Here is a 27,705-nt window from a genome sequence, read left to right as displayed (position 1 = left end):
CTGCGCTTAGAAATGCGTTCCGAAACTGGCTCAAAGAATATGTAATTAGAAAAAGAAGAACGAAGTATCTGACCTTAATTATAAAGTCGAAAAACTAAAAAAAGCTAAATTATTATTTTAATATAGGCGTCGCATGTGGTTTTTATTTTTTGAATGATGGAACTTGGAACGGATTCATTGTTTTAGAGAAGAATCAAGATTCAAATTAATTTTGCTAGAATAACATTTTAGTACAATTTATTTATATGTAAATATATGGTTATTATTTTTTACTAGCGTGGCACAATAACTAAAAGTGGGTCTTAGCCTCAGACAATTGCAGTCTCCGTTAGACTCTACTTTATTACAATTTAATAAAAAAAATCTTGTCTTTACTGTATTTAAGAATTAAAATTGTATAATGTAACGAATAATTTAAATTAAATGAATATAAAACTTGAGATAACATAAAGAACACTTATGACGAGGAACTTCTAAAAAGGGCCAATATTTAAAAACACATTACAAATTTTTCCTCTGCCTCTGTGAGGCATGGGTCTGTTTGGTAATGAACAGTGGCCAGATCTGTGACGTATTGTTGTGAAACAAGCTGAGCGTCAGTGCTCGGTCGGCCAGCACGCGCGTCGACGCGAGCTCCACGCGCTCTACAAGATGGCGCGGACTTTTATTTATATACACTTTCTAACGTTTATGGCGATCACATCGGCGCAGGATTACTACCACACACCCAGGATAGGATCGCAGAAACTCGCTTCGTGCTATAAGAACGACGGACAGCCGCAAGTGAGTGCAATCATTTTAAGTGGAGCTTTTAAAACTTTTACGTTCGTGTCCACATCTTGTACGATATTGTGCTTTAATTGTTAATCTATGATTTATTCTGTGATTCATTAGAAATAAGCGGTTAATGACCTTTTGACATTGTACGGTGGTAATTTTCGCACTTAGGTAATTCTGTAAAGTACCTGCATGCCTGTTGCGATAATTGCGAAATTTACAAATTACCTGACTCCAATATAGAATCTGGGTTTCAATGTAAGAGTAGGTAGGTATTACTTAAATATCTCTGTTAAATGTTTTGAAAAAAAACACGCATAAATTATTGAAACTAGTTGATCTAACATACCTAGGTACTCTATGTAAAATAGAGTTATAGAGTAATTCTATTTATTATGTGTTTAATTGTGTACAAGATAATAATAGTAGTAGCTATTCGGTGCTGTAGATTATCTTGAGGTTATCGAAGTTAAGAACAATAAATGTTGTAAGTCCATTGATACATACAGAGTTCGTTTACTCTGGGCCCCTAATGTTTTGTTATCAGGGGCTGGCGGAACCGCCTTATCATCGCATCCGTTGTTCTTTCATTTATCATCGCATGTATCAAATATTGTAATGAAATTGAGTTTAACATCATTAAATCAAAGTCTGACACATGAGCTCCGCAAATTGTAAAATACCCGCAATTATACAAAAATACATATATTCATAGACAAATTTTCATATATTATGATGTATTCTTATTGAAGCTACAACAATAAATAAAAGAGTATAAGTAACGTCTGGCTTGGCAATAAATTGTATGGGTAAATTTGTTTTTCTTAAATATGTTTCTACGGAACCCGCTGTATCGTGAGACCGACTCGCACTTAACTCACGTGTACAGAAGTATTGTCATCCTATGAGTACTGATTAAATCTACGATGAACCTTCTATTCTCTTCTATTTATCTACTGATATTTACTGCCAGCCGCTTGCCCTGCTTAAAGATAAAATAAATCGAATAGTTTTTCCTTTAAATCATAACAAACTAATAATCGTTCCTCTTTATACTGTTACTTGTTAGTATAGAATATAATATCTGTTATTTTAAATCTGCGATTAAATTTCTATAACGGTGTAGGTTTTTGTAAACATAATCTTTTTGTATCGATAAAAATAAATTTCACACTCTAATTAGGTCATAACTCGGACGTGATTCCATAGCCGTAAATATAATATTAAATTAATATAGTATGGATGACTAATTTTCCTGGTCGTGTGAACCAGAGACATTAAAATATATAAAAAGGTCCAGTAAGGACGTAGTAATCTGTGGTACCTATGCATCCCTTCTGCCATACTCTCCGTTCCCGTTTTAGACGAAATTTTCGCAAATGAAAGTTCAAGGAAGTGAAATTTTGATTATTTATTAAGTACTTATAAATATTAAAATCTTATTTAGATAAATAAGATTATAATATTTATACTTAATAAAGCAAAAGACAAAATTTAACGTTAACTCTACATTCATGTTGTATACAACAGGTACACTTTCAGCTAGGGCATAGAATTATTGGTTTATTTATTTTTATATCAAGAGTTTTCCATTGATTATAAAACTATTCTGCTAATTTAAAACCTATCATTATCGAGTAGACTTCAGCTACGTTCTAGCGATGTGAATGTCCTGCAACACGCCTGCTATTTATAGTAAAACTATTTTGGAGGCAAATCCACCATATGGAACGAGATCGTAAACCAGTTTCCGTATTCTCTGTCAATCTCTGTGTGCGCATACATTATGTCATTATTCTTTTACATTATACTTATGAAAACAAAACAAAATTGAAATTAGTCTTCATTGGCAAGCAAGCCCATTCAATTTTTTTAACAATAGATGTGCTACAAAAATAATCACAGCAATTATTATCTACATTTGTAGCATATTTTAAAATAGAATGACTAATCCTAACATAATCCTATGGAATGACGATAATCTGTAAAGAATTAAATTACTCTACAAACAACGTTAAGTTGTTCTTAATTCGATCCATGTGCGAGGATATTTTTTACATGCTTCCATAATGTTACAACGGAAATATGCTAAAAATAATATTACTGAGATAATATTATGCATAATCTGTGACTACTTTACTCCATTGAGGATTTAAAATATTCATTCACTAGCTGTTGCCCGCGACTTCGTCCGCGATTCGGTCGTTTTTCGTCATTCGTCGTTTAAAAAAAATACGTGACACTTTATTTTTGAATGTTCTTAATTGTCTCTTATAAAATTTAACTACATTAAAATTGAATACTCTGATAAGAAAATCTTAAAATCATCGAAAATCATAGACATCGAATATCTGAGGAAAACATGAATGAATGTGATTTAAATTCTACATTTCTTAGTAATTAAAATAATAATCTAAATTAAATGTAGATTAACAGTTTGAGCGCACCATTATAGAATATGTACCTAAGTAATAAATTACGTTAGTTTACATAGTAACTTTACTAAAAACACGATGACTTTCTTTCGCGCTCGGTACCACAAACTAAACATGTTTGTGGTACGTGGCCCGCGTCACTTTACCCCCCACGAGTTCCCCTCCGTTGCTATGCGAAAATACATTCGTCGCCCTACTGTAGGAAAAATTGTAATACTGCGGCCTGGGCGTTATAACACGCTCAGGGAATTCCTGAGTGCTGATAGACTTCCGTCTATCGGCATTTATACCAATTTTATATTAATATCACCATCTTGAGGAAAAGCTTCTAATGTCGATTTAAAACGCATATATACGGATTCTCTCTTCAGCCTTTCTCCGTCCACTGTTGGACATAGGCCTCTCCTAAGGCACGCCATTTGGCTCGGTCTTCAGCTGTTCGCCGCCATTCTGTACCAGCAATCTTGCGTATATCGTCGCTCCACCTTGCTACAGGGCGTCCTACACTACGTTTGCCGAGTCGCGGTCTCCACTCTACAACGCGTTTGCCCCAACGGTTATCCGTTCGGCGACAAATGTGGCCAGCCCACTGCCACTTCAGCCTGCTAATTCGTTGAGCTATGTCGGTAACCTTTGTTCTCTGGCGAATGACTTCGTTTCGGATTTGATCCCGCAGAGAAATACCGAGCATAGCTCTCTCCATAGCACGCTGAGCGACTTTAAGTTGGTGGACTAGCCGCACTGTGAGTGTCCACGTCTCGGCTCCGTATGTCATGACAGGTAGGACGCACTGATTGAAGACTTTTGTCTTTAGGCATTGTGGGATTGACGATAATAAGACCCCACGCAGTTTCCCAAACGCTGCCCACCCTAATTGTACTCTCCTGCTAATTTCTTTCTCAAAGTTGTTCTTACCTAGTTGTAGCGTTTGCCCTAGGTATACATATTCTGGAACAACTTCAAGAATGACTCCCTGAGTAGTGATCGGCTCCGGTGTAATGCGATCGTTGATCATGATCTTAGTCTTATCAGTGTTCATGCGGAGACCGATTCGTTGGGAGGATTCAGCAAGGTCATTCAGCATAAGTTGAAGTTCCTGCAGCGATTCAGCCATGATGACGATATCATCAGCAAATCGCAAGTGTGAGATTTTATTGCCATTGATGTTTACGCCTCTTTCTGTCCAGTTCAGCGTCTTAAACATATCCTCTAACGCGGTAGTGAACAGTTTCGGTGAGATAACATCACCCTGCCTCACTCCTCGCCGTAGAGGGATATGGTTAGTTTGCTGATTTTGGATTTGGACAGTTAGTGTAGCAGCATTGTAGAGGGATCTCAACACTTGTATATATCGCCAGTCAACTTGACATCGCTGCAAGGATTCCAAAACAGACCAGGTCTCGATGCAGTCAAAAGCCTTCTCATAGTCCACAAAAGCAATGCACAGGGGCTGATTGTACTCCTCTGTCTTCTGCACAATCTGCCGCACTGTGAAGATGTGGTCTATGGTGCTATAACCACTTCGAAACCCGGCCTGCTCCGGAGGCTGAAATTCATCGAGGCGGCGCGCAAGGCGGTTTGTGATTACCCTAGAAAACAACTTATAGACGTGGCTCAAAAGCGATATAGGTCTGTAGTTTTTCAAAAGGGTTTTATTGCCCTTTTTGAAAAATAATATGACAATGCTTTTGCTCCACGTCTGCGGAGTTCTCCCGGTGAAGAGAACAGAATTAAAAAGATCAACTAGTTCTTTAAGTATCGGAGCTCCACCTGCTTTAAGGAGCTCTGTTGTTATTCCATCCTCACCTGAGGCCTTTCCGTTTTTAAGTTGTCCGAGAGCCAACTCGATCTCGTGGAGACTTATTTCAGGCAGATCTTCTGTATAATGTCGTGTCAAGGTGGCTCTCGGGTCTTGACTGCAGGTGGACTCAGGCTGCGGTGCATGCGAAGCGTATAAACGGCTATAGAAATCTTCAACTTCGGAGAGAATCTCTGGCTTCGATGTAACGACGCTCCCCATGGATGTTGTTAACTTTGTCAAGTGGCTTCTATTGAGTTTTCGAGCGAATACTGTCGAGCCTCGATTTTCCTCGATTGCTTTTTTAATTGCAATGGTGTTGGAGCATCTGAGGTCGTATCGTACCATCTTGCTGATTCTCTTATTTAGAGCCCGTTGTTCTGACAAAGTTAGCGGTGGGTTTTCACGTCGTTGTTTCATCAATTCCAAAGTCCCCTCCGAGAGTTTTGATTTTCTGCCAGTGCGCAATCTTTTGAAGAAGGCTGCTCCTTCCCGCCTAAGTATATCAACAGTTTGTTCGAGTCTTTGGTCAACATCGTCTGTGGTTTCCAGAGCTGCAAAGCGATTTTCCAGTTTTAGCTGAAACTCGGGCTCCGCATCAGTTTGGATTTTGTTGGGCCGAAGTGTCGACTTCATCAAACGATAGCGTTCAAGATTGCAATTGATATTCAGAGAGCCTCTTAGATACCTGTGATCACTGCCGGTTTTAATCCTTGTGATCACAGAGACATCCCTGAATATTCGCTTTTTGTCTGTTATGATGAAGTCGATTTCATTTTTTGTCTGTCCATCAGGGCTTTGCCACGTCCACTTCCTTTGAGTCTTCTTCTTGAAGAAGGAATTCATTAAGAATAGTCCCTCTTTTTCTAGGAAGTTGACTAACATATGGCCCCTTTGGTTCCTAGATCCAAAACCATGCGGCCCAATCACAAATTCATTGCAATTTTGTACTCCCACTTTTGCGTTAAAATCACCCATGACAACATTAAAGTGGGCCTTCTTGGTGTTATGTAGAGCCTTTGAGATGTCTTCATAGAAGCTTTCAACATCTTCGTCCAAGTATGTCGATGTCGGTGCGTAAACCTGTATAACTTTAAGGCTATATCGCTTAGTAAGCTTAACTATCAGGTACGCTACCCTAGATGACACACTGGATATCTCTACAATATTGTCAAGGAGGACTCTATTGACCAAAAACCCAATTCCACCTTCGGAACGACGATCTCCTTCTCTGTAGTACATTAGATGGCCCGATTCAAGTGTTATGGTATCCTCTCCCTCTCTTCGGATTTCACATAGCCCAAGAATATGCCACTTAATGTGTTTAAGCTCCTCTTCAAGCTGAATTAGATGTTCGTCAAGCCGTAGCGTGCGTCCGTTATACGTTGCAAGGGTCAGTTGGATTTGGCGGCCTACCGTAGCCCGGGGATTCTTCGCACCCCCTGTTCTACCGTTACCACGACCGCCGCCGTAGCCGGGAATAGTAGAACTACCGGGAACTGGGGGCCGTGGTTGAATTTGACAAGCCATTGGAGGTAAATGCCCATAGTCGCCACGCTGGGCATGCGGGTTGGCGACCGCAGAGCATAGCCTTTTCTCACCGGTGATGCTGCTGCCCATTACCGGCGTAACCTATTTAACTATGCCACTTTTTGGATGGTTATACCGCCATCAATCGGTCGTCAGAGCCTCGTCCGTTGATTAACAGGATGCACCACGTGAAGGTGAGGTTGACTTTTGGAGCACTGAGATGTTGTTGTGCTCCCTTACACCCCATATACGGATTAACCTGATGAATTAACATGTTCTAAAATTGTGAAATGAGTTCAGTTTTAAATTCGAGAAATATTGATTTCTTGTATTCGATTATTCGTCGTAGTCGAATACAAAATATATTTAAAGAAACTTAGGTTGGCCTTCAGGCAAAAGGGATCCTATCAAATGATAAACTTGACCTTGTATCTTAAAAGTAAGAATGAAAGGAGCATCTGATAATTGTTGAGCACCAAAGGATCATTTAAAACGCAATACTATAAGAGCTAATATTGTCTAAGAACTGTTTAGATTGCACATGTTCCTCTAAAACTTAAAAGTAGTGATTTCAAAGGTTCCGGCGTATCTTCAAACGAAAGCCGACTCCTTACTCCACTTTAAAGCATTACAAAAAGAACATACTACGTTAATATCGCCTATACAGAAGATGATCTGTAATCAATTGTGAGGTTATAAGCAAACCCACTTTTATATTATTTTGTCGGACCACACCACCGAATTTGTAGATTGATCTTCTATGTTTACCTCTAAGTCATTAAGACTATGTCGAAATCTGTCTGCAATAAGACGGGCCTCTCGCTATTCGTCCGTTTAAAGAGACCAATAGTTTCAATTCTTAATCTTTCATTAAACAAACTTATTAATCGTTCTTGTCTCAAATAATGGTAATATTCGCGTCCCTACTCTAGTCATTGCTTATGCTCATGTTCATCTTCGAGAGATCGAATAATATTATGGTGCACCCTATTATTTGTCAAACGGTCTTCATATTGAGTAAAAGTTTCAGAATTCTCGAGATAAAATATGACGATCGTGATCAGCTGTGAGACGTAATTCCCTCTCAGTGAGGGTTTCGGTCTCACGGGATAGTACAATATGCCATTTGCGATCAGCTGTGAGACGTTATATATACCCTCAGTGAAGGTTTCGGTCTCACAGGATAGTACATGCCGTTCGCGGTCAGCTGTGAGCCGCAATTCTCGTTGTGAAGCGGTTTCAGGTTCGGCATAACACATGTTGTTTTCGGTCAATAGTAAGCCTCTTATCTCTAACGATCCTTGAGAACTCTTATTTCTCATTTTCTTAACTTTGCTCGAATTTCGATATATAAAGATTTTTTAGGTGGCACTGATGCGGGTGAATAAAAATTAAAACGGACTAAGAGTGTTATAATCTCAATCATCATCATCAATACATATAATAAAATTGTGGAAAAGTGATGTCTGTACAATTAAAATATGTAGAAAAAAATTAGCAGGTGTTATTATTATCGAGAAATCGAGAGAAACCATTTTTTTCTCTTAAAAGCTCCCCCCCTCCCACTTCCCGAACTCCGATTGACCGTAATTTATTTTTCCTTACATTTTTATCATATCCTTTTCTAATGGGTTTCATCCTACTGCGATTTTTTTTTTGTTTCAAAAATTATCTACCCTGGTGTATAGGTAAATTTTCCACATAAAATGTCCTTTAAATTATGTCGTATTATATTTTTAACCCCCGACGCAAAAAGACTGGTGTTATGTGTTTGACCGCTATGTATTTCTGTGTGTGTGTGTGTGTCTGTCTATGGCACCGTAGCTGGCTAACAGGTAAACCGAATTAGATGCGGTTTTTTTTGTTAGGCAGAATATTTTCCGACGCTGGTTCTTAGATAAAGTGTATCAAAATTGGTTCATCCACTTATTATACCTACATAGGGGTAAAAGTGGGAATGAAAAAAATGAAAGTTATAATTTATTTTTAAAGATCGTCGGGAAGTTTATGAAATTATTTATTCCTTTTTCTATACACTTTTCTTCGTCTAAACGGTTTAGTTACGTGCTCTCTCTCTCTTCAGCCTTTAGTTACGTGCGTGAGACAGGAAAGATCTAATTTGGATTTGTTTCTGGATTTGATAAAAACTGAGTATCGATTAAGCTGATCAGTGGCTACTGGCTACACCATAGATTATTAAAAACATCCGTTAAGAAAGGAAGGAAATAGAATTTGCTCCTCTCCCCCCCCCCTGGTTCCTAAAAAATAATATGACATAATTTAAAAGAAATTTTACGTAGAATTAGTTAGGCATTTCTTTTTTGATTTTCGATATTATATACTAATCATAATTTTTAATTACAATATGTAGTAACTATTTGGTATAGGTTAGGCATTTCATTTCTTGATTTTCTTTAATAATTTGGTAAGTTTTTTAGCTCAGTTTAGTAAGAAATTTTAATAACAATTCTTTTAATTATTTATGGTAGTACAACAGTACAGTATGGTTGTACGTATTTACTCAATAATTGTATGTTAAGTAGTAATTCAGCATGGGCGTAGCCACGGTGGGGCTGGGTGGGGCGCTTACCCTTTGATCTGGTAGGTACTAATTGTGAAGGGGAGTGGGCGTGGGCGTGGGATTGGGACTGAACGTGGCATATGGCGTGGGAGTGCGAGTGGGCGCGGGAGTGGGAGCATGAAAATAAAAATGATTTTTTATTGTTGCCCCACCCTGAGCCCATGGTCATAGGTCCCATAGTCACTATTCCACGCGAACGAAGTCGCGGGGACAGCTAGTAGACAAATATAATCAGAAAGCTTTGAACTCCTAAGCTCAACCATAAAAGATAGACATTTATGATGTCGGGAGATATTTTTTATATAATATGGAGAACATTTCTTTCATACTTGATTTCTGTGTAGCTTTAACCATTAAGATACACGCATTAAGAACGCACACGCGACGAAAGCTTAAAAATGGAGTTGCTGCTCTGCTCACGAATATGAAAAATAATTGTACCAAGTTTCGTTTAAATCCGTCGAGTAGTTTTTGTTTCTATAACGGTTATACAGACAGACAGACGGACAAACATTTTTGACGTCGATGTCGATCTCTAATCACCTCGTAATAGTTATTTAGGAAATATATTTCATGTGCAGAATTGACCTCTACAGATTTAATATAAGTAGGTATACATATATTTAGATTCCAATTTCCATGTAACGTTAAATTCGACTATATAATAACTAACAGACAACGTTCCGTAAGTTCTAGTCTACTCTCGTTTCCGTAAGTTGAGGCGGCTACATATTCGGTCCTAATAACATGACTTTTTGTGAACGAAACGACAGCGCGGTTTAATTCGATGGCAACACCATCAGAAAAAAGGAAATATTTTTAACTTTGAAAAAATATTATGATTTACACTATTAATACTATTTTAACATTAACACAAAATATAAGACTGTGAGTGTGTAAAAATAAATCCAGCTAGTTTCACATCACACTTATGTTTATAATTATTAATTAGGTATACGACATGAAAATATATTAATTACCAAGCAATAATCATACAGATAAATACTGAACAAAAGTATTAACAGTCAAAGTATATTTTTACTAACAACATGTAAATGATGAAGGAATAATAATTATCAACGAACTAACCTTTTTGTATTAGAGTCCCGCCTCGTGATCGAATTATTAAATCACGAAGATTTTTAAAAATGTAACCAATGAACACAATCAATATTAGATTAACTGTAATGGTGTCTAGTTTGACTTAAAATAATATACATCTACCCTCACTTTTAAAAATGTAGTATATTCACACGAATTATATAAGCGCACCTTATAGGGAAGGGAAGATTTATTATGGGTTAAAGAGTTAAATAAATAAATAACATAATTATATTTAAATTATTAATTTTTAACATTGTGTTCAGTAGTGTTAACATGTAAATTGATTTGATTTTTACGAAATCTCATAGATGGCGCTGAATCAAATTTGTCTTTATAGTACTAAGATTCATTAAACAGTTTCTCTGCCCAAATTACGTAAATGACGTAGTTTTTATAGTGTAAAGCTAGATAATAGCATGGCTTACTCAAAAACAACATTTAAACATGAGTCTTTAGATTGTACGCTGTCGTAGTTCACGGAATACGTAAGAAAAGTAAAGGTTCACAGCTCCTCCCCCGGAGGTGATAGCATGATAATATGTTTAAAAAAACCTCACACGACCTGTTAGTAATATTCATGCAAAATTTGAAGTCAATCTATGCAGTACTTTTCGAGATTAGCTCGGACAAACATACAGACAAACAGACAAACAGACAAACAGACAAACAGACAAAAATTCTAAAAACTATATTTTTGGCTTCTATATCGATTATAGATCATGGATTATGTATTCTTTTAAAAAAATATTCAATGTACAGTTTTGACTTTCCTACGATTTTATTATATGTATAGATTTTCTGCAATTGTGTATTCTTATCTGCAAGATAATAAAAATATGAATTCGAATAAGCTAGAAATATGAATTCACTGATTTTATCCAAGTTTTTTTAACACAATACTTAAACAATATGAATTATTCCAGAGATGTATACCAGAATTCGAAAATGCGGCTTTCATGGTTCAAATGGAAGCAACCAACACCTGCGGAGACAATGGTGTAAAGATGTATTGCATCCAAACATCTGCTGGCACGTCTTCTAGGTAATTAGCGCAGAATATATATATGTACCTTATTTGTGTTCATCATTAGTTTGTAACGAAGTAATGTAATTGTAGAAGAATATTTATGAAGTTTCCTTTAATTTTTCCAACAAACTTGTACGTTTTAGGTCCTGTGATTATTGTCAATCGGGTCAGTTTTCAAGTTACTACCTCACTGATTTACATTATGAGCAAGATAACCTGACTTGGTGGCAATCGGAAACTATGAAGGAAGGCATTCAATATCCCAATCAAGTGAATTTGACCTTACATTTGGGTAAGTGTAGAACGTAGTACATTACATTATAATACAATTAGTAGTTGTAACTAAAGTACTAATGTAGTCTTTTATTCTTTTGTTAGGCAAGGCATACGATATCACTTACGTCAGAATAGTGTTCTATTCACCGAGGCCACAAAGTTTTGCTATTTATAAAAAATCTAGCGAGGATTCGGATTGGGAGCCTTATCAATATTTCAGGTTAGTTTATTAATTATTTTAATTTCATGAATATTAAATACAAAATAACATGACATAATAAACACATCTTTATGCCACTAACCTCCTACTTCTTCAATTAGTGCATCATGCCGTGATACATACGGCGTCCAAGAACAGCGTGCCGCTGAAATGGGCGCAGAAACCAGAGCCCTTTGTACCAGTGAATATTCTGACATTTCTCCTCTATCTGGCGGAAACGTACTCTTCTCCACTCTCGAAGGAAGGCCTTCAGCTTATACTTTCGATAGTAGCCCGGAATTACAGGTAAGACAATTTGCAATTTACGTAGGTACCTACTTATATACCGTGTTGTTTTCAATTTTTATCGAAATTTTTACGTAAATGTATTTTTCAGGAATGGGTAACAGCGACAGATATAAGGATTTCGCTCGATCGGCTGAATACTTTTGGTGACGAGATATTTGGCGATACTCAAGTGTTGCAATCCTACTGGTACGCCATAGCGGACGTCGCGGTCGGCGCTCGGTGCAAATGTAACGGTCATGCTTCGGTCTGTGACACTCATGAATTGTCGGATGGAAGCAGGGCCAGATACTGCAGGTGTGTATGGCTTAAATATCTAAGTAAATGACAGAGATGATAATCATCTAATTTGATTCATCCTTTGCCTTTGTAGATGCGAACACAACACAGCTGGCCGAGAGTGCGAGAGGTGCTTGGACTTCTACAACGACGCTCCGTGGGGCCGCGCTTCTCCGACTAACGTACATGAATGCAAAGGTATGCGCTTTTCGATTCCTTAAACTATGCGATTGTTGGCGACTGCGAATAGATTTATCATTACAGGGTTTGAGTAATAAACACGTTGATGAATATAGTTTTGGGGCATCCTTGGGGCAGAAAATTTATTTTTTATTTAAATATTAAAACAACATTTTATCATATATTTATCCCGTCTAGACGTCGTTGGACGGCTGTGTAATTTTAAAACTGTAATTTTATTTTGTTATTTATTGGAGTACTACGCACCAGCATTACCTACTGTATCGATAAAACTGATCTACGCAAACAATCTGGTGAGCTGCTTAAAATGCGCACCAACTGCTTTACAATCCTGCTCCCGATGGCAGAAGATCCTCTGCATTGCGCACCTGCTATTTCTGTTGATAAAACTGGTCAATTTAAAAAGCCCCCCCCCTCCCTCCGGAATGCATGCAGCCCGCGCATCCAGCACCAGCTACTCATAATATAAATTGTCCTTATTTTTTGTTCTCTGTGTAAAAGTTAGAGACGAAAATCTGATTATATAGTTACCTCAAAGTTTATGATGTTAATTTCTCAAAAGTTATATTCGCATTGATATTTCTTTGACTCAAAATTTTGTGTTTATATATAACATGACAACAATAATTAGATAATAGTTCATACTTTCGAACAGTCAAGTGATTTAGCGCGAACTCTATGACCAATGTATGACCTTGCAAAACAAATATGAAATCAGAAAATGAACACCATGATTATTATTTATTAATAATATTTTTTTTGTATTGTAACTAGTTATTATTTATCTTTGCGAAAATTCTTAATAACTGTGTCAGAAATATGTGAACTTTGAGCATTACATGTTATTTTCAGCGTGCAATTGCAATGGATTTTCAAACAAATGTTACTTCGATAAAGATTTATATGAACGGACTGGACACGGTGGTCACTGTATAGATTGTTCTGAAAACAGAGACGGTGCTAATTGTGAACGTTGTAAGGAGAACTACTTCCAAGGAACTGAAGATATCTGTATGCCTTGTAACTGCAACCCAACAGGTAAATAGCTTATTGGAACCGATTTATTTTCACCTAGGTACCACCTTTTGGACCCAGTCTGACTACATGCCTATTATAACTTAATGCCTGTCCGTAAGGCTAATTATAAAAAAAGTGAATCGAATTTAAAGAGTTATTTTTTTATAGGTTCACGTAGTCTTCAATGTAATTCGGAAGGTAAATGTCAGTGCAAACCTGGTGTTACCGGTGAAAAATGTGACGTCTGTGCACCAAATCACTACGATTTCACAAACCAAGGCTGCAAGCCTTGTGGTTGCAATGAGTCCGGATCCTATGCCAACAGCCCTCAATGTGACCCGATTACTGGTATTTGCCTCTGTAAGCAGAACGTGGAAGGAAAACAGTGTAGAGAGTAAGTTAAATATTGAAGCAAACAATTAATATAAGTGACTTTAATGGTATTGAGTATTACAGAACAACAAACTTGACTACGCTTGTAAAATGTGATATAATTAATAATTGTAATGTTTGTAGATGTAAACCTGGATTTTTCAACTTAGACCTGGACAATGAGTTCGGTTGTACTCCCTGTTTCTGTTTTGGACATTCTTCGCAATGTAGCTCAGCACCTAAATATCAGGCACATGAGCTAAGTGCACACTTTATTAGAGATGCTGAAAAATGGTCTGCAGAAAATAGTGACAGAAAATCTTCTCAGCTCCAATTTAATGCTAACACCCAAAATATAGGTAAATATAGCAGAAAATCGTTTTGTCACGTTGTCCCTGTAGTTTAGATACTAATACTAAATATTTTATTTATTAATATTTATTTTTAGCCGTTTCGTCATTGGGTTCAGAAATTGTCTATTTCGTTGCTTCTAATCAATTTCTGGGAGATCAGAGACTGTCTTATAATCATGACCTTAAATTTACACTACGTTTGGGAGAAAACAGAGGTTACCCTTCATCACAAGATATAATTCTTGAAGGTGCTCACAGTTCTATATCAATGAACATTTATGGCCAAAACAATCCGGAGCCTTCAGATCAGGTATATAATTTTCATTACTGCTCAGCGATTGACTCTATCTATGCTTAAGCGATTGCGATATTAAATAAGAGCGAATTATATACTTGCAACCTTAAGCTTTTGTGAAGACATTATATTTTGTCGTATTTCTTATAGGAACAAGAATACAAATTCAGACTACACGAAGATCCGAAATATGGCTGGACTCCAACGCTATCTAACTTCGAGTTCATGTCGATTTTGCAAAATCTTACAGCTATTAAAATTAGAGGAACATATAATAAAGGTGGTCAGGGTTATCTCATGAACTTCAAGCTGGACACAGCAAAGATAGGACGTGAGAAAGGCTCCGATCCGGCAAATTGGGTTGAGAAGTGTTCTTGTCCTAAAGCTTACGTCGGAGATTACTGTGAGGAGTGCGCTCCTGGATTTAAACATGAACCAGCTAACGGTGGGCCTTACTCGACCTGTATTCCATGTGATTGTAATGGTCACGCTCATATTTGCGATACAGCAACTGGTGAGTATATTTTCACAATATAAGTATACAAAAGTAAATTTGTGGTTTTCTTAATTGTTTAATTTATTTCAGGTTTCTGTATTTGTAAGCATAATACAACTGGTAGTAACTGTGAATTGTGTGCAAAAGGATTTTATGGAAATGCTATAGCGGGCACACCCGATGACTGTAAGCCTTGTCCCTGTCCAAAGGACAGTGGCTGTATTCAATTGATGGACCAGAGCATAGTTTGTACGGATTGTCCTAATGGATATGCTGGTAAGAATTTAGTTTACCCACAGTCATTTTTAGGATTCCGTACCGAAAGGGTAAAACGGGACCCTAGGTATATTCCACTTAAAAAGGAAAATAATCATTAAACGACAACAAAAACAAATATAAATAAAGATTTATAAAATGTGATTTTATGTAAGATTATTTTCGGTATTCATTATAGCAAACATCTATTTTAAAAAGATGGTAACTTATTTTAAAGTTCATAATATAGTTCATATAAAAAATACACAGAGATTACGGCACTTTTAGATTTTCCATACTTTTTTCTTTTTTAGGACCAAGATGTGAAGTGTGTGCTGACGGACATTTCGGTGATCCAACTGGCCAATTTGGAGCTCCAAAAGAATGTGAAGAGTGTCTTTGTAACGGAAATGTAGATCCAAATGCAGTAGGGAACTGTAATAGAACTACTGGTGAATGTCTTAAATGTATTTACAACACTGCAGGCGAACATTGTGACAAATGTTTAAGTGGTAAGTGTATATTTATCAAAACAATTCTTTTTTACTTCCCGAGCAAATACACAAATTACTATCATGTTGCTATTAATTTTCATTAAGGTTATTACGGAGACGCGCTAGATCAGAAGAAAAAAGGGGATTGTAGGCCGTGTGAATGTCATGAAGCTGGAACTCTGGAGAGTCCCGAAGGTCCTCCACAATGTGATGGTTTAACCGGATTCTGCTCTTGTAGATCTCATGTTATAGGCAGAAATTGTGATAAGTGTGAGGTAATTAGAATAAAAATTATTTAATCTGAAAATTATTCCGTTAAAATATAAAATATTAACGAACTTCGATAGGATAAACATATAATATATACGTTATAGCTACGTAAATAAAATTTATAATATCATTCGAGGTTTTATAGTAGTTTAGCTATTGAGGCATAGGTGTCACTACTAATGCAAGCTTTTTGGCGCCATACCATACTGTGGATACCACAGGATACCAAGAGGTACTGACGTTGCACAAAAGATGGCGCATAATTAAAAATAGGCTTTCAGAGTACCTACAGCATATTACGTTGATCGCAATAATTAATTAAGTAGACTAGGATAAATATTATTTTTACTTTTTATAGGATGGCTATTACAACATTAATTCTGGTGAAGGATGCAAGGCCTGTGATTGCAATCTCGAAGGTTCTTACAACGCTTCATGCCACCCCGCAACTGGACAATGTTACTGTAAACCTGGTATTGATGGGTAAATATAAATCTATTGATTATATTAATTTATTGATAAATAGCTGTGCCTTGCGGTTTTACACGCGTAGCTCCGCTCCTGTTGGTCTTAGCGTGATGATATATAGCCTATAGCCTTCCTCGATAAATGGGCTATTTAACACCGAAAGAATTTTTCAAATCGTACTAGCAGTTCCTGACATTACCGCGCTCAAACAAACAAACTCTTCAGCTTTATAATATTAGTATAGATATGACCAGAGACTACAGTTAATTTGTTTTTATCAGGATTCATTGCGACCGCTGCCGTGCGTATCACTACGGGTTCTCGACAGAGGGCTGTCGTGACTGTGACTGCGATGAGTGGGGATCAACTGACTACCAGTGTGATAAGTTTGGCCAATGCTCCTGCCAAGAGAATGTGGAAGGGCGCCGATGTGACAGGTGAGATTACTTTTATGAAAAACCTCAATGAAAAAATATGTATATATATTTTATACCTACTCTTAATATTACAAAAAGGGTAGTATTTAAATAAGTGACTGTGAATTAAAATTTTAAGTAAAAAAATTATATGAACTAAAATTAAAATTAAAGATGTATGGAAAACAAAAAGCGACGTGCAGACGGTCAGGGTTGCGAAGATTGTCCGCCATGCTATAATCTTGTTCAAGACGCCGTTAATCAACATAGACAGCAACTTAAGGAATTAGATGATGTGAGTAAAATATTATTTTGAATAGATTCTCTTATTTATTTATGATATAATAAAACTTATGGAATTTATAAAAAAAATTCATTGTAGATCTTAGCGAAAATTTCGAAAGCACCAACAGTTGTTGAGAATGCCGATTTTGACAATGAATTGCAACGTGTGAGACAAGAAATCGATAGGTTGGTGCAAGAAGCTCAAGACCAACTTGGAAATGGACCTGGAACAAGCCTCACTCATAATTTGGCGGAGCTTGCTGATCGACTCTCAGATGTTAGGTAATTAAAATAAACACCATACATAGATAATTTGAAAAATACCTGATTATATGTTTTGGAAAATTATAACATTTTCTTTTACAGAAATATGCTTTACAAAATTGAGGACGAAAGTTACGAAGGCAATGAATCAGTTGAAAGAAGTAAGGGTAATGTATCGAAAGCTGAAGATACAATAGAAGCAGCACAGAAAGAAATTAATGTGAGGGTTTTTCATATTCTATGTACAGAGTACATTGTATTTTATTATTTTCTGCTTGATTCGTTACTAAAGGGCTATGTTTGTATTCTTTAGAGTGCTTTGGAATATCTTGACGGCGAAGGTGCAGCTGCATTAGCTAAGGCACGAAACAGATCTGATCAATTTGGTAAGCAGTCAGTTGATATGTCTGCACTTGCGAAAGAATCCAGGCTCCTCGCAGAAAAATTAGAAAACGAGGCAAAGAATATCAGAGATATAGCGGAGAAGGCGTTCAACACTTCCATAGCAGCTAATCAAATCGCTAAAGATGGTATTACTAAACAAGCTAATATAAGGTTAGCAGATTTATTAATTTACATTGATTAGAAGGAAAATTATAATATAATTGTATACTTACAAAGGTATTAATTTCAGTAATGAAGTACAAATGTTGGCGAATGAATTAAACGCAGCATCTGGAAAATTAAGTAGTCTTTCGGAGCTTGCAGACCAAGCTCTTAAGCGAGCAAAGACCGTATACGAGGAAGCTTTAGGTCTTTACGCTGAAGTCAATACAACTTTATTACCAGACATAAAACTTAGCAAATTGCACCACGATTCGCTAGAAATGAATAAAACTGTAAGTATTTATTTATTCTTGGCTTTCATAATAAACATAACTTTAATTATGTTAACTAAAATATCAATACCCAAAATAAGTATGTACCTATATTTTAACAACAAATACATCGAAAGAAGTTTTAAGCATTACATTCTTACACTTATTTTAGATCGACGAAAAGTCAGCAGAATTAGACCAATTGATAGCAAATAATGAAGAAACTCTGCGGGCCATAGTAAACGCAGTTAATCAGGGCAGGAGTCTTTTAGATCAAGGTCAAAACCGACAGGACGAATTAAATGATCTTCTCGCAAGATTGGATGAATTGCAGGCTCAAGCGAAAAATGATGTTGAACTAACAAATGCAACGTTGAAGGACGCTAATGAAATATATCAAACATTAAAAGGTGACCTAACTGTTTAGATTAGTGGATATTGACGTTGTTTATCTACATTTTCTTATTTATCTTTACTTTTTAGTATTTGACTTTTTAATTAACCTTTAGACATCAAGGAAGTTTATAATAATCGAATCATTGCAGAATTCAGCGACCAAGTGACAGAATCTCGTCAACTTGCCGAACAAGCTGCATTCGATGTTCCAGAAGTTCAATCCAAGGTAGCCGCGGCTGAGGAAAGTATTTCAAGCATTACTGAAGAGTTGAACACCGCCAGCGACAAAGCTAAAGAAGCGAGAGACTTGGCGCAACAAGCTCAAAAAGAATATGCGGACAAAGCATCAGAGGTAAAGATAATAAATATAAAAATGACTCTTAATGTTATTGCAATAAGACGCAAAGTTCACACAATACTACTTTTTTATAGGCAGCTCATGAAATAAGAAAGAAAGCATCGGCATCGCGCACTGAAGCTGGTAAACTTAGGGATGAAGCTGAGAAACTATCCAGTAAGTATCAGTAGAATTTTTAAGTAAATTTTATAAAATATATTTTTTTTTATTAGTTATAAATAAAAACTGTATAAATATATGAATAATCGACCATTCGCTATATTTTTATTTTAGCACGGGTAAAAGGAACAGCTCAACAAATAGAAGACCTAGAAAAACAGGCCAAAGATAATATGCAACTCACTAAGGACGCGAAGATGAAGGTAAGTCATGACGTAAAGTATAAAATTTTTCATTTATGTTACAGTCTTATTTATCCATGTGTATGACTCGTTAACTTCATGTTAAAAAATTTTACATCTCGAGAATGGCTGATCGGATTTTAATGATTTTTGGTTTGTTGAATTTGTTTGATTGAGTTGATTTGTTGAGTTGAGACGAATAGCCTATTATTTGAATAGGACTTTGCTGCTATACAAAAAACAAGTATTAAACAAGTGATTGTTTAGACAACTTTACGATTACCTACTAACATTTATATTATTAATTTAGGTCGGACAAGCAGATACGGATGCAAGAGAGGCTGAAAAGCAAGTCACTAAAGGACTAGAAGATCTTAAAGTAATAATGGATGAATTGCAAAATCTACCAACACTGGATGACGAGGCGCTTGACAGATTACGTGAGTACATTTGCTGCGGTAACAGAATAAATAACTATTGTCCACTGCACATTTTCTCACATTTTGTAATAATGCAAAATGTACATTGCATCACGTACACATACATTCAACTTTATATCGATATAAAAGTGTTATTGCACTTCATTATCAGAATAAATTATGAAATTTTTGCGACTTCGATCCGTTCTACATCGTATTTTTTTGTATTTACAGAACAAAGCCTTGACAACGCCGAACGAGCCCTTAAAGAACAAGATCTTGATGGTAAAATAAAGTCATTGGTTGAGGCTAAAAATAACCATCAAAGGTATTTATAACTGAATTTATAAATTAGTAAAAATATTTCCTTACCTTAGGCGTTTTTTGTTTTTTAATTATTTTATATTAGTAAATTAGTAATCTTCTTACTAGTGTTTCTTTAAGAAATTTTGATTTAATTCATGATTTTTGCCAATAGGTGGATTAAACAGTATCAAGATGAACATGATCTACTTCGTGGGGAAGTGAACAACATTAAAGATATATTGGACCAACTTCCCGACGGTTGCTTCAAGAGGATCGTCCTTGAACCCACTGAGGGTCCGAGTAGACCAGTTAATTACAGATAAAACCGTATTGTTTCATTTGTATAATTAAAATTGTTGACATGAAACATTCGATTGTTGGATTATTTTTAATGGACTATTATAAACTTTGTTATAGTACATAAATAAATGAAACAATTAACGATTTCCGGGATGAACTTATGTATATCTGACTAAATTAGACATAATATCCAGCAAAACAGTTAGTCAAGATTCAAACCTCACTCTTTGTACTTAAAGACTTCAATAAGCCTCAGAGGCTAGAACCGATCGATATTCTGGTCAGCTTTAATCTGTTAATTATAATATTTATGAAGCATTTTTACACTAATTATACATTTCGTCATAATATGTCTGAAAAAAGGTTTATTTTTCAATTTTAATTTGTGTGACTTAAGCATATATTGTAATGGAATGGACTTGTTAACGCTTATCGTATTTAGATGTAAGTACATTGATTAAGGAGAAAGCATTTACTTATATATTAGACATTTTTTTTAAATAGCAAAAAATAATCAGTTGTTAGGTTTATAAATATATATGATATAATATGACACACAAGTATTACAACAAAATAGCTAACCATTATTATGTGCCCGTATCTGTTACAGTTATTTAGGTCAGTATAGACTTTAATTTCGCGCTTTCGTAGTTTCAACATTTTTGTACTTAGCCTTAGTATCGTTCAAGGAAACGGAAACAATAAGATTTTTGCAATTATATGTACTTATGTAGAGGGAATGACAATATGCCTTGTGTGCCATATTTATTTAAGTGGTACATTGTGTAAATACTTATAAATATCTACAATTAGTAAAAATAATGTGTTTTAAATAGATTAAGGTCTTTTATAATATAAGAACCTTTTTATTATTTGGATCAAAATTATTCCTACACAAGTTTCGCCAAAGAAATAAATGGATGAATGTTAGAGTATTGAACAGCGCAATTTTTGTGACATCATTTGCATTTCACAGAGGTTTGTGCCTATTAGAGATTATTTATTTGTAATACAATTAATATGCCATTTAATTTGTGTTTTATTTTAATAATTTTTGTTATAAGTGCTTAATTACAAGGAACAGTGGTCGCGGTTTCTTATTATCTTTGTACATAATATATTGTAACTAAGTGGTTTTTTAATAATTCCGATATAACAGACATCAGATTTTATTTTGTATATACAGTAGCACCTCTATAAGTCGAATATCAAGGGAGACGCCAAAAAATTCGAGTTATAGAGTTTTCAACTTATGGAGGATTTCGACTTAGGCGGATTTTGATTCGACATAAAGAGTTTGAGGTTTATTCTTATAAATTTTGAGTTAGAGAGGTAAAGTACATTAAAATTCAACTTGCAGAGGTGACAAACATGTTTTTATTTATTATAAATCAACATTATTTCAAATCATTTTAAAATAAAAAATGTTGTGTGGTTTTATGAAACCACGGTAAAAGTGAAACTTAGGCACAAAATTACCGTATTTGTACGATAATTATCGTACGGTTAACACTGCTTTATACCTCGCTTTATACCTATACTCGGCAGCCGACCGTCACGCGACATGCGCTACACAGACCAAAAAGTTTGAGACGATGTAATAAAAGTTTCACTTTAAAATATGGCATTAAAAAAGTCAGTATTTCTTTTGCTTTCGATAATTTGGTTGTTCTCTAGCATTGTCTAATCTATAAAGAGCAGAAAATTCTTCTTCACCAGAGATACTGGTTTGCTCTATAAAATTTCGTAAGGTATTCAATGCGGTTCTTGCCTCTTTGATGGAAACGCATGGAGCGCATGTACTATTCACGTCTTCTATGTCATCTTAATCATTAGTATCGGTTTTCTGAGCTACTGAATCGATAATTTCGTCATCAGATACCTACTTAATGCAAACACGTGTTTAGTTGAGTCATAAATTTATTATCGTATACTCCTAAAATGTTTTCTAAGAAAATTATAGTGTACTGCACTGTCGGCAAGTTGTTAAAGTCCAAATGATCAAATTATAAAAAAATTATAAAGATTGTAAAATAAAATGTTGCCATGTTCGAGATACAGAGGTCAAATTTAATTTTTCGAGTTATAGAGTTAAAATATGTACCAAAATGGCTTGGAGGGACTCGGTGATTATTTCGACTAACAGAGGGCCAAGATTTCAAGTTACGGAGGTTTTCGGGTTTGAAGGGAAGGGAACAAGACATTTTTTCGAGATTTGGAGGTTTTTGACTTATCGCGGTTCGACTTAACGAGGTGCTACTGTAATATAATATAGATGAATAGTTTCAAAATATGATGTTTACATAATATGACAATATCAGTAAAACGACCGGGCGTGAAATCAGCTTGCGGTATGGTGGAGCCACGTGGAACTTTGCCACAAAAAAGCTTATCTTTAAAGATTTCGTTAAATAACATAATAGTAAGTAATAGTTACAACAGCTCATCAATCAACATCCTTATATGAAAAGCAAAATCCTGCTTTAATATTAATTTTTCAATCTTATAATATTTATTTTAAAATTCTATTATTTTAATTAGACTTAGGTATTTGCACTTGTAAAACGAAAAGACGTTAAATGTCGATTACGTTTTACATAGAAGGCTCCAGGCAAATCTTAATGGTTCGCAGATATAAGGCGTTACCACGCGGGAAATCATGCTGGTAGCGAATAGCGGTAGTAATAACAATGTGCTTTCAATGTGCAAGTAGTTGAGCTCTGGGCTGAGCAGTGCGTGTGTGTGCGTTCATAGAAGGGTGAGAATTCTTTGGGAAACTGTGACCACAGCTTGCTGTGTACTATGCTAATATACATTTTTAGGGAAAAAGATAGTTTATAAAGGTACAGTGGAACTAATGAATTATATGTTTCTATATAAAATTCAGTTCCATCAAGAGATAGACAAAGTATAATTTATGAAAAAAGTCTAAGTTGTTTATACTAATTTCCATGCATCTCTTTTCAGCTCTTATCAAAATAACATTATTGTTCTAGGATCACATGGATTATTGGATGTATGCTTATTATATAGCTTTATAGATATATCATTTATTGATTTATACTTGTGGTGTAAAATCAATAAATACAATCTGTAAATAATAAAAATTAGCATACTTTCTATAGCATTATACTATACAAAGAAGACTTCCCCCTATAATATGCAGCAATATTCATAAATACCGGCATAGTTCCGAAATTACCTAAAAATTGAGTGTTCAAAATTGAGCTGCGACAAAATGGGAATAAGTTTAAAATATGGACACACTACTCGGGTGATATGCAAACGGTACAGCTCCCGTGAGCCGCACAATTTATGGCAAACATTCTACTGAATTTTGTTTTGTTTTTTTGAAAAGTAACGCGCTTTACATGTATCTCTCTTGCCATATTACTGATATTTACATAATATGAAATATTTTTGTGAAAACCTGCACAATCCTCTTTAGGAGCAACTACGTAAATTGTTTGAATTTGCATTACCTTTGTTATTGTACATTTTATTTTGGATTTTTCAACCGTACAGTTACATCATCTAGATATTAATGTGATATAATATGTGAACTACCTGATGTGACTATCTTTTGTTTTAAATTATTTTAATCGTCAATATATTTTAATTTCACCTCCAAACTTTTTTATAAATTAAAAAAAAGTCCTTAAAAATCAATTAGTTTCATGATAAAAATATTTAATAACAGTACGTATAAGAAAGCAGTGAAGCAATTATGTACTTATAACAAAATTAGCAGGACGCGAGCAATTCTACGTAACTCGCAAAAGCAATTCTTCTTGCAACACATTAAGTAGTTGTTAACAAAACGAATTTACAGCGAGGAAATTAGTGAATATCTCACTGTCGGAGGGCTTGGGTTTTCGAAATACGGCGATCAACTAGAACTAAATAAATGACCGAAAAAGTCGTCCGAATGACCATCGTACTGAGACCCACAGCGGCGGTTCTGAGCGCCCTCTGCACCACCCGTTCCATGAATATAAAAAGGGGAGAGTGATATCATCACGCGTTGGTCGTTTCCACTGGAAAAACTGGGATAATCCGAAAAGTTTCCTTAATTAGTTTCGTACCAAACTACATCCCAGAACGAATTAAGCCTATACTGAAATAAATTTGAATGAATTTTCTGTTGCACTGGTTAGCTAACTAAAATTTGTTGATCTAATATTTTATTAAGTACTCGAAGTAGGTGAGAGCAGTTCATTAGGTGTTATGGATTTAATTAACAAATAAATAAATAAATAAATAAATAAATATTATAGGACATTATTACACAAATCTACCTAGTCCCACAGTAAGCTCAATTAAGGCTTGTGTTGTGGGTACTAGGCGACGATAAATATAATATTTAATAAATACATATATAGATAATAACACCCAGACCCAAGAACAAATAATTGAGTTCATCACACAAATATTTGCCCTGACCGGGGATCGAACCCGGGACCGTCGGCTCAGTAGGCAGTTACTTTACCACTGCGCCAACCGCGTCGTCAAAATATTTTTCATATGTTGACAACCAATACTGATAAGGTTAGCTATAGTTGAAAATAAGACCCCCTGAAAATTCCCATTTTAATTTACAAGAGCAGTCACGGTATCCATCAAAGTACCTATCTATGGATTTCGCAAAAGTTTAAAATAAAAACAGAAAATTAATTAAAAATATATAGGAATTTAATGACTCTACATACACGAAATAATCAATGCTCTCAGGGTATTTTTAAAACTAATTGAACTACATGTTTATAATTGTACTCCAAAACAAACAACAAGAACAGAAAAACCTTATCTATAATTACTTAGATATCTTCTTACATAATATTATTTGCTTGTAACAAGAAATATTATCATCATGAAAACAAATAACCTGACTGCTATATATAGCCTATGTAGAGACATAAGCTGGGCAAAGGCCACAATTCTGATTATTATAACGACACTTCGTAAGTGAAAATCCCTCCAGTGGTTTGGGCTGTAGGTTTAGACGTGCCAAAGAACATTCACATGCACACATACATATTATATTTGAAAAATAAAACCCTCCTTCTTTCGCAGTCGGGTAAAAAGTAAATTCTTGATTTATAATAGATAATTAATTATTAATGTACTTCTGTAAATTGTATTAATTGAGTCATTATTGGTGTGTCTAATCTATACATATAATGAATCTGTAGAAGGGTCAATTCTGTACATTGAATATATTGAAAAAATAAATAGCAGGGGGTGTTACTGGATCGATACCAAACCCAAATATGTGATTAAAAAAATTTTTGTCTGTCTGTCTGTCTGTCTGTCTTTATGTGAAGACATCACATGAAAACTAACGGTTCGATTTCGATGAAACTTGGTATAATTATACCTTATTATCCTGGGCATGAAATAGGATACTTTTTATCCTGAAAAAATACGAAGAAAAAAAATAATCTTAATTTTTCAGTTTTATCCATAGACGTTGTTCTGTAGAACAGCAAACACACGTTGGGTATTATTATAGGCCTAGCCGTATTTGAGTCCAATAGATATTTATAAGATGTTATTGTCAGAGTATTATAGTCCTGTCAGAGTTTATAGTCCTCAAAATGGAGAAATAAACCATCCACGCGAAGACCGACATCCGCGCGGACGGAGTCGCGGGCGGAAGCTAGTAAATAAATAAAATAAAATAATAGACAAAGTCGCAGACAGCAGCTATTTTGTAATAGGTTTATTCAGTTCATAAAGTGCAACAATAAAATAACGGAGCCATCGCCAATCTTTAAGAAGGAAAATAAGTTTAAATTAAGCAATTTCACCCTTCCAAAATTACACAAAATTTTTAAAACCTTTTCAGCTAATAAAATAGCGAATAAATTTCTCAATTTTCGCACGAATGGACATTATTCGAGTCTTGTTTAATTTGGACTTAAAAAAATTAATTAGCCGGGGACGCTCTAATGAAACCGAAGACGGGGGAAAACTCTCTAAGTTGCCTTCAAGTGTCGTAAAAAGATGGTAATTTTTAATTTTTTTACTTCTCACGCAATAAAATTCGTCTCCGTGTGGGAATACTTTTGCTGCTTTGTCGAAGTTTTTACGAGTTTAAATTGAAGGGGAATAGTTAATTACTTTTCAACCTGAATTGGCCTGAGATGTACATCTATATAGAAACAACAATAGGTAAAATCATAGACGGTAAAACCTATTATGTAAATATAATCTCGTATGTCGATTGTTACGTTTCCTATGTTTCTTATTTTATTTACTACGTAGACCCGTCCATCAGTGACCATCACGTGCCTTGTTATCTACATTTTGCGTAAAATATAAGCAAAATGTCTATCAGTTTGGTAACTTTTCTGAAATAAGTAATATACTTACCTAACTATACTTTTAAACTTATCTTGATCTAAAATTTGTATCATAGATAATCTATATTTTATTAAGAATTTATTGATAATTTGTTTGAGATATAGCCATTAGCCACGTTGTTTGAATCTTTGTCTCTTCACCATTTATTTACATATCTATACTTAATAGTATAAAGCTTAAGAGTTTGTTTGTTTGTTTGTTTGAACGCGCTAATCTCGGGAACTACTGGTCCGATTTGAAAAATTCTTTCGGTGTTAGATAGCATTTATCGAGGAAGGCTACAGGGTACAATGTACGTACAATGTACTTTACTGTATTTTGCACATCGTTACAAACACTAACGATTTCAATTCGTGTGAAAATTACGTAATTTGAATTTATTATAACTTTTAAATATTCATACCTATTTATATTAATATCTATTTAGTTCCCTAAAACATATTAATAACAAATTATACTACCTAATAGGAAAGCTCAGATCTCGCTAGGTAGAGATTTCGCAGTATAGGTCGGTTTATAAGGAAAATATCTCCGTAGGCAGTCTCTTCGGAGTAAGTAGTTCCTTTCGGAGCGGGCTATTGTTCCTCCGTCCGCTACCTCCTTTGTCTTCGAGTTAGCTTTGTAAGATTGTTTCCACTTCCGCCAACTGTATTAGCTCGGTTTCCCATTATTATACTAAATTAGTTTACAATTCAGTCAACGTTTACATACCTCATTGCTTGCAAGAGATAATGAGCGTTATGAATGGACAATAAAAAAGAGCGCATATACATGCGCTCACTTAATATACATTAATAAGGTATTCCTATCGAACGTTAAAGAGCAAATTATTGCTTTAATTTAATTTCGACACAAAACGAAGAGAAATCCGCACCGTAAGGTGTTTCAATAAAAGGGTACTTA

The 27,705-nt window shown here is 35.2% G+C and overlaps 1 protein-coding gene across 1 annotated transcript; it reads left to right on the top strand.

Moving 5' to 3' along the window:
- The first annotated feature begins 626 nt into the window (after positions 1–626).
- LanB2 (laminin subunit gamma-1) lies at positions 627–21,467 on the top strand. The gene is made up of 29 exons (XM_089714513.1): positions 627–783; positions 11,149–11,267; positions 11,396–11,544; positions 11,631–11,748; positions 11,850–12,033; positions 12,125–12,330; positions 12,407–12,510; positions 13,366–13,551; positions 13,699–13,924; positions 14,047–14,261; positions 14,351–14,565; positions 14,701–15,064; positions 15,137–15,322; positions 15,616–15,813; positions 15,901–16,070; positions 16,424–16,548; positions 16,815–16,970; positions 17,124–17,244; positions 17,332–17,516; positions 17,601–17,718; positions 17,812–18,053; positions 18,133–18,337; positions 18,489–18,726; positions 18,862–19,064; positions 19,145–19,226; positions 19,344–19,432; positions 19,722–19,851; positions 20,065–20,158; positions 20,309–21,467. The coding sequence occupies exons 1-29, from the start codon at positions 652–654 to the stop codon at positions 20,457–20,459; spliced, it is 4,911 nt and encodes a 1,636-aa protein (XP_089570639.1). The 5' UTR covers positions 627–651; the 3' UTR covers positions 20,460–21,467.
- Positions 21,468–27,705: the final 6,238 nt, after the last annotated feature.

The sequence above is a fragment of the Colias philodice genome, chromosome 1, assembly GCF_061535455.1.
Source record: "Colias philodice isolate Cphi_HAF_F1 chromosome 1, ilColPhil1 Martin Lab GWU primary, whole genome shotgun sequence".
Lineage (NCBI taxonomy): Eukaryota > Metazoa > Arthropoda > Insecta > Lepidoptera > Pieridae > Colias > Colias philodice.
This window is presented reverse-complemented; position numbering and strand designations above follow the sequence as displayed.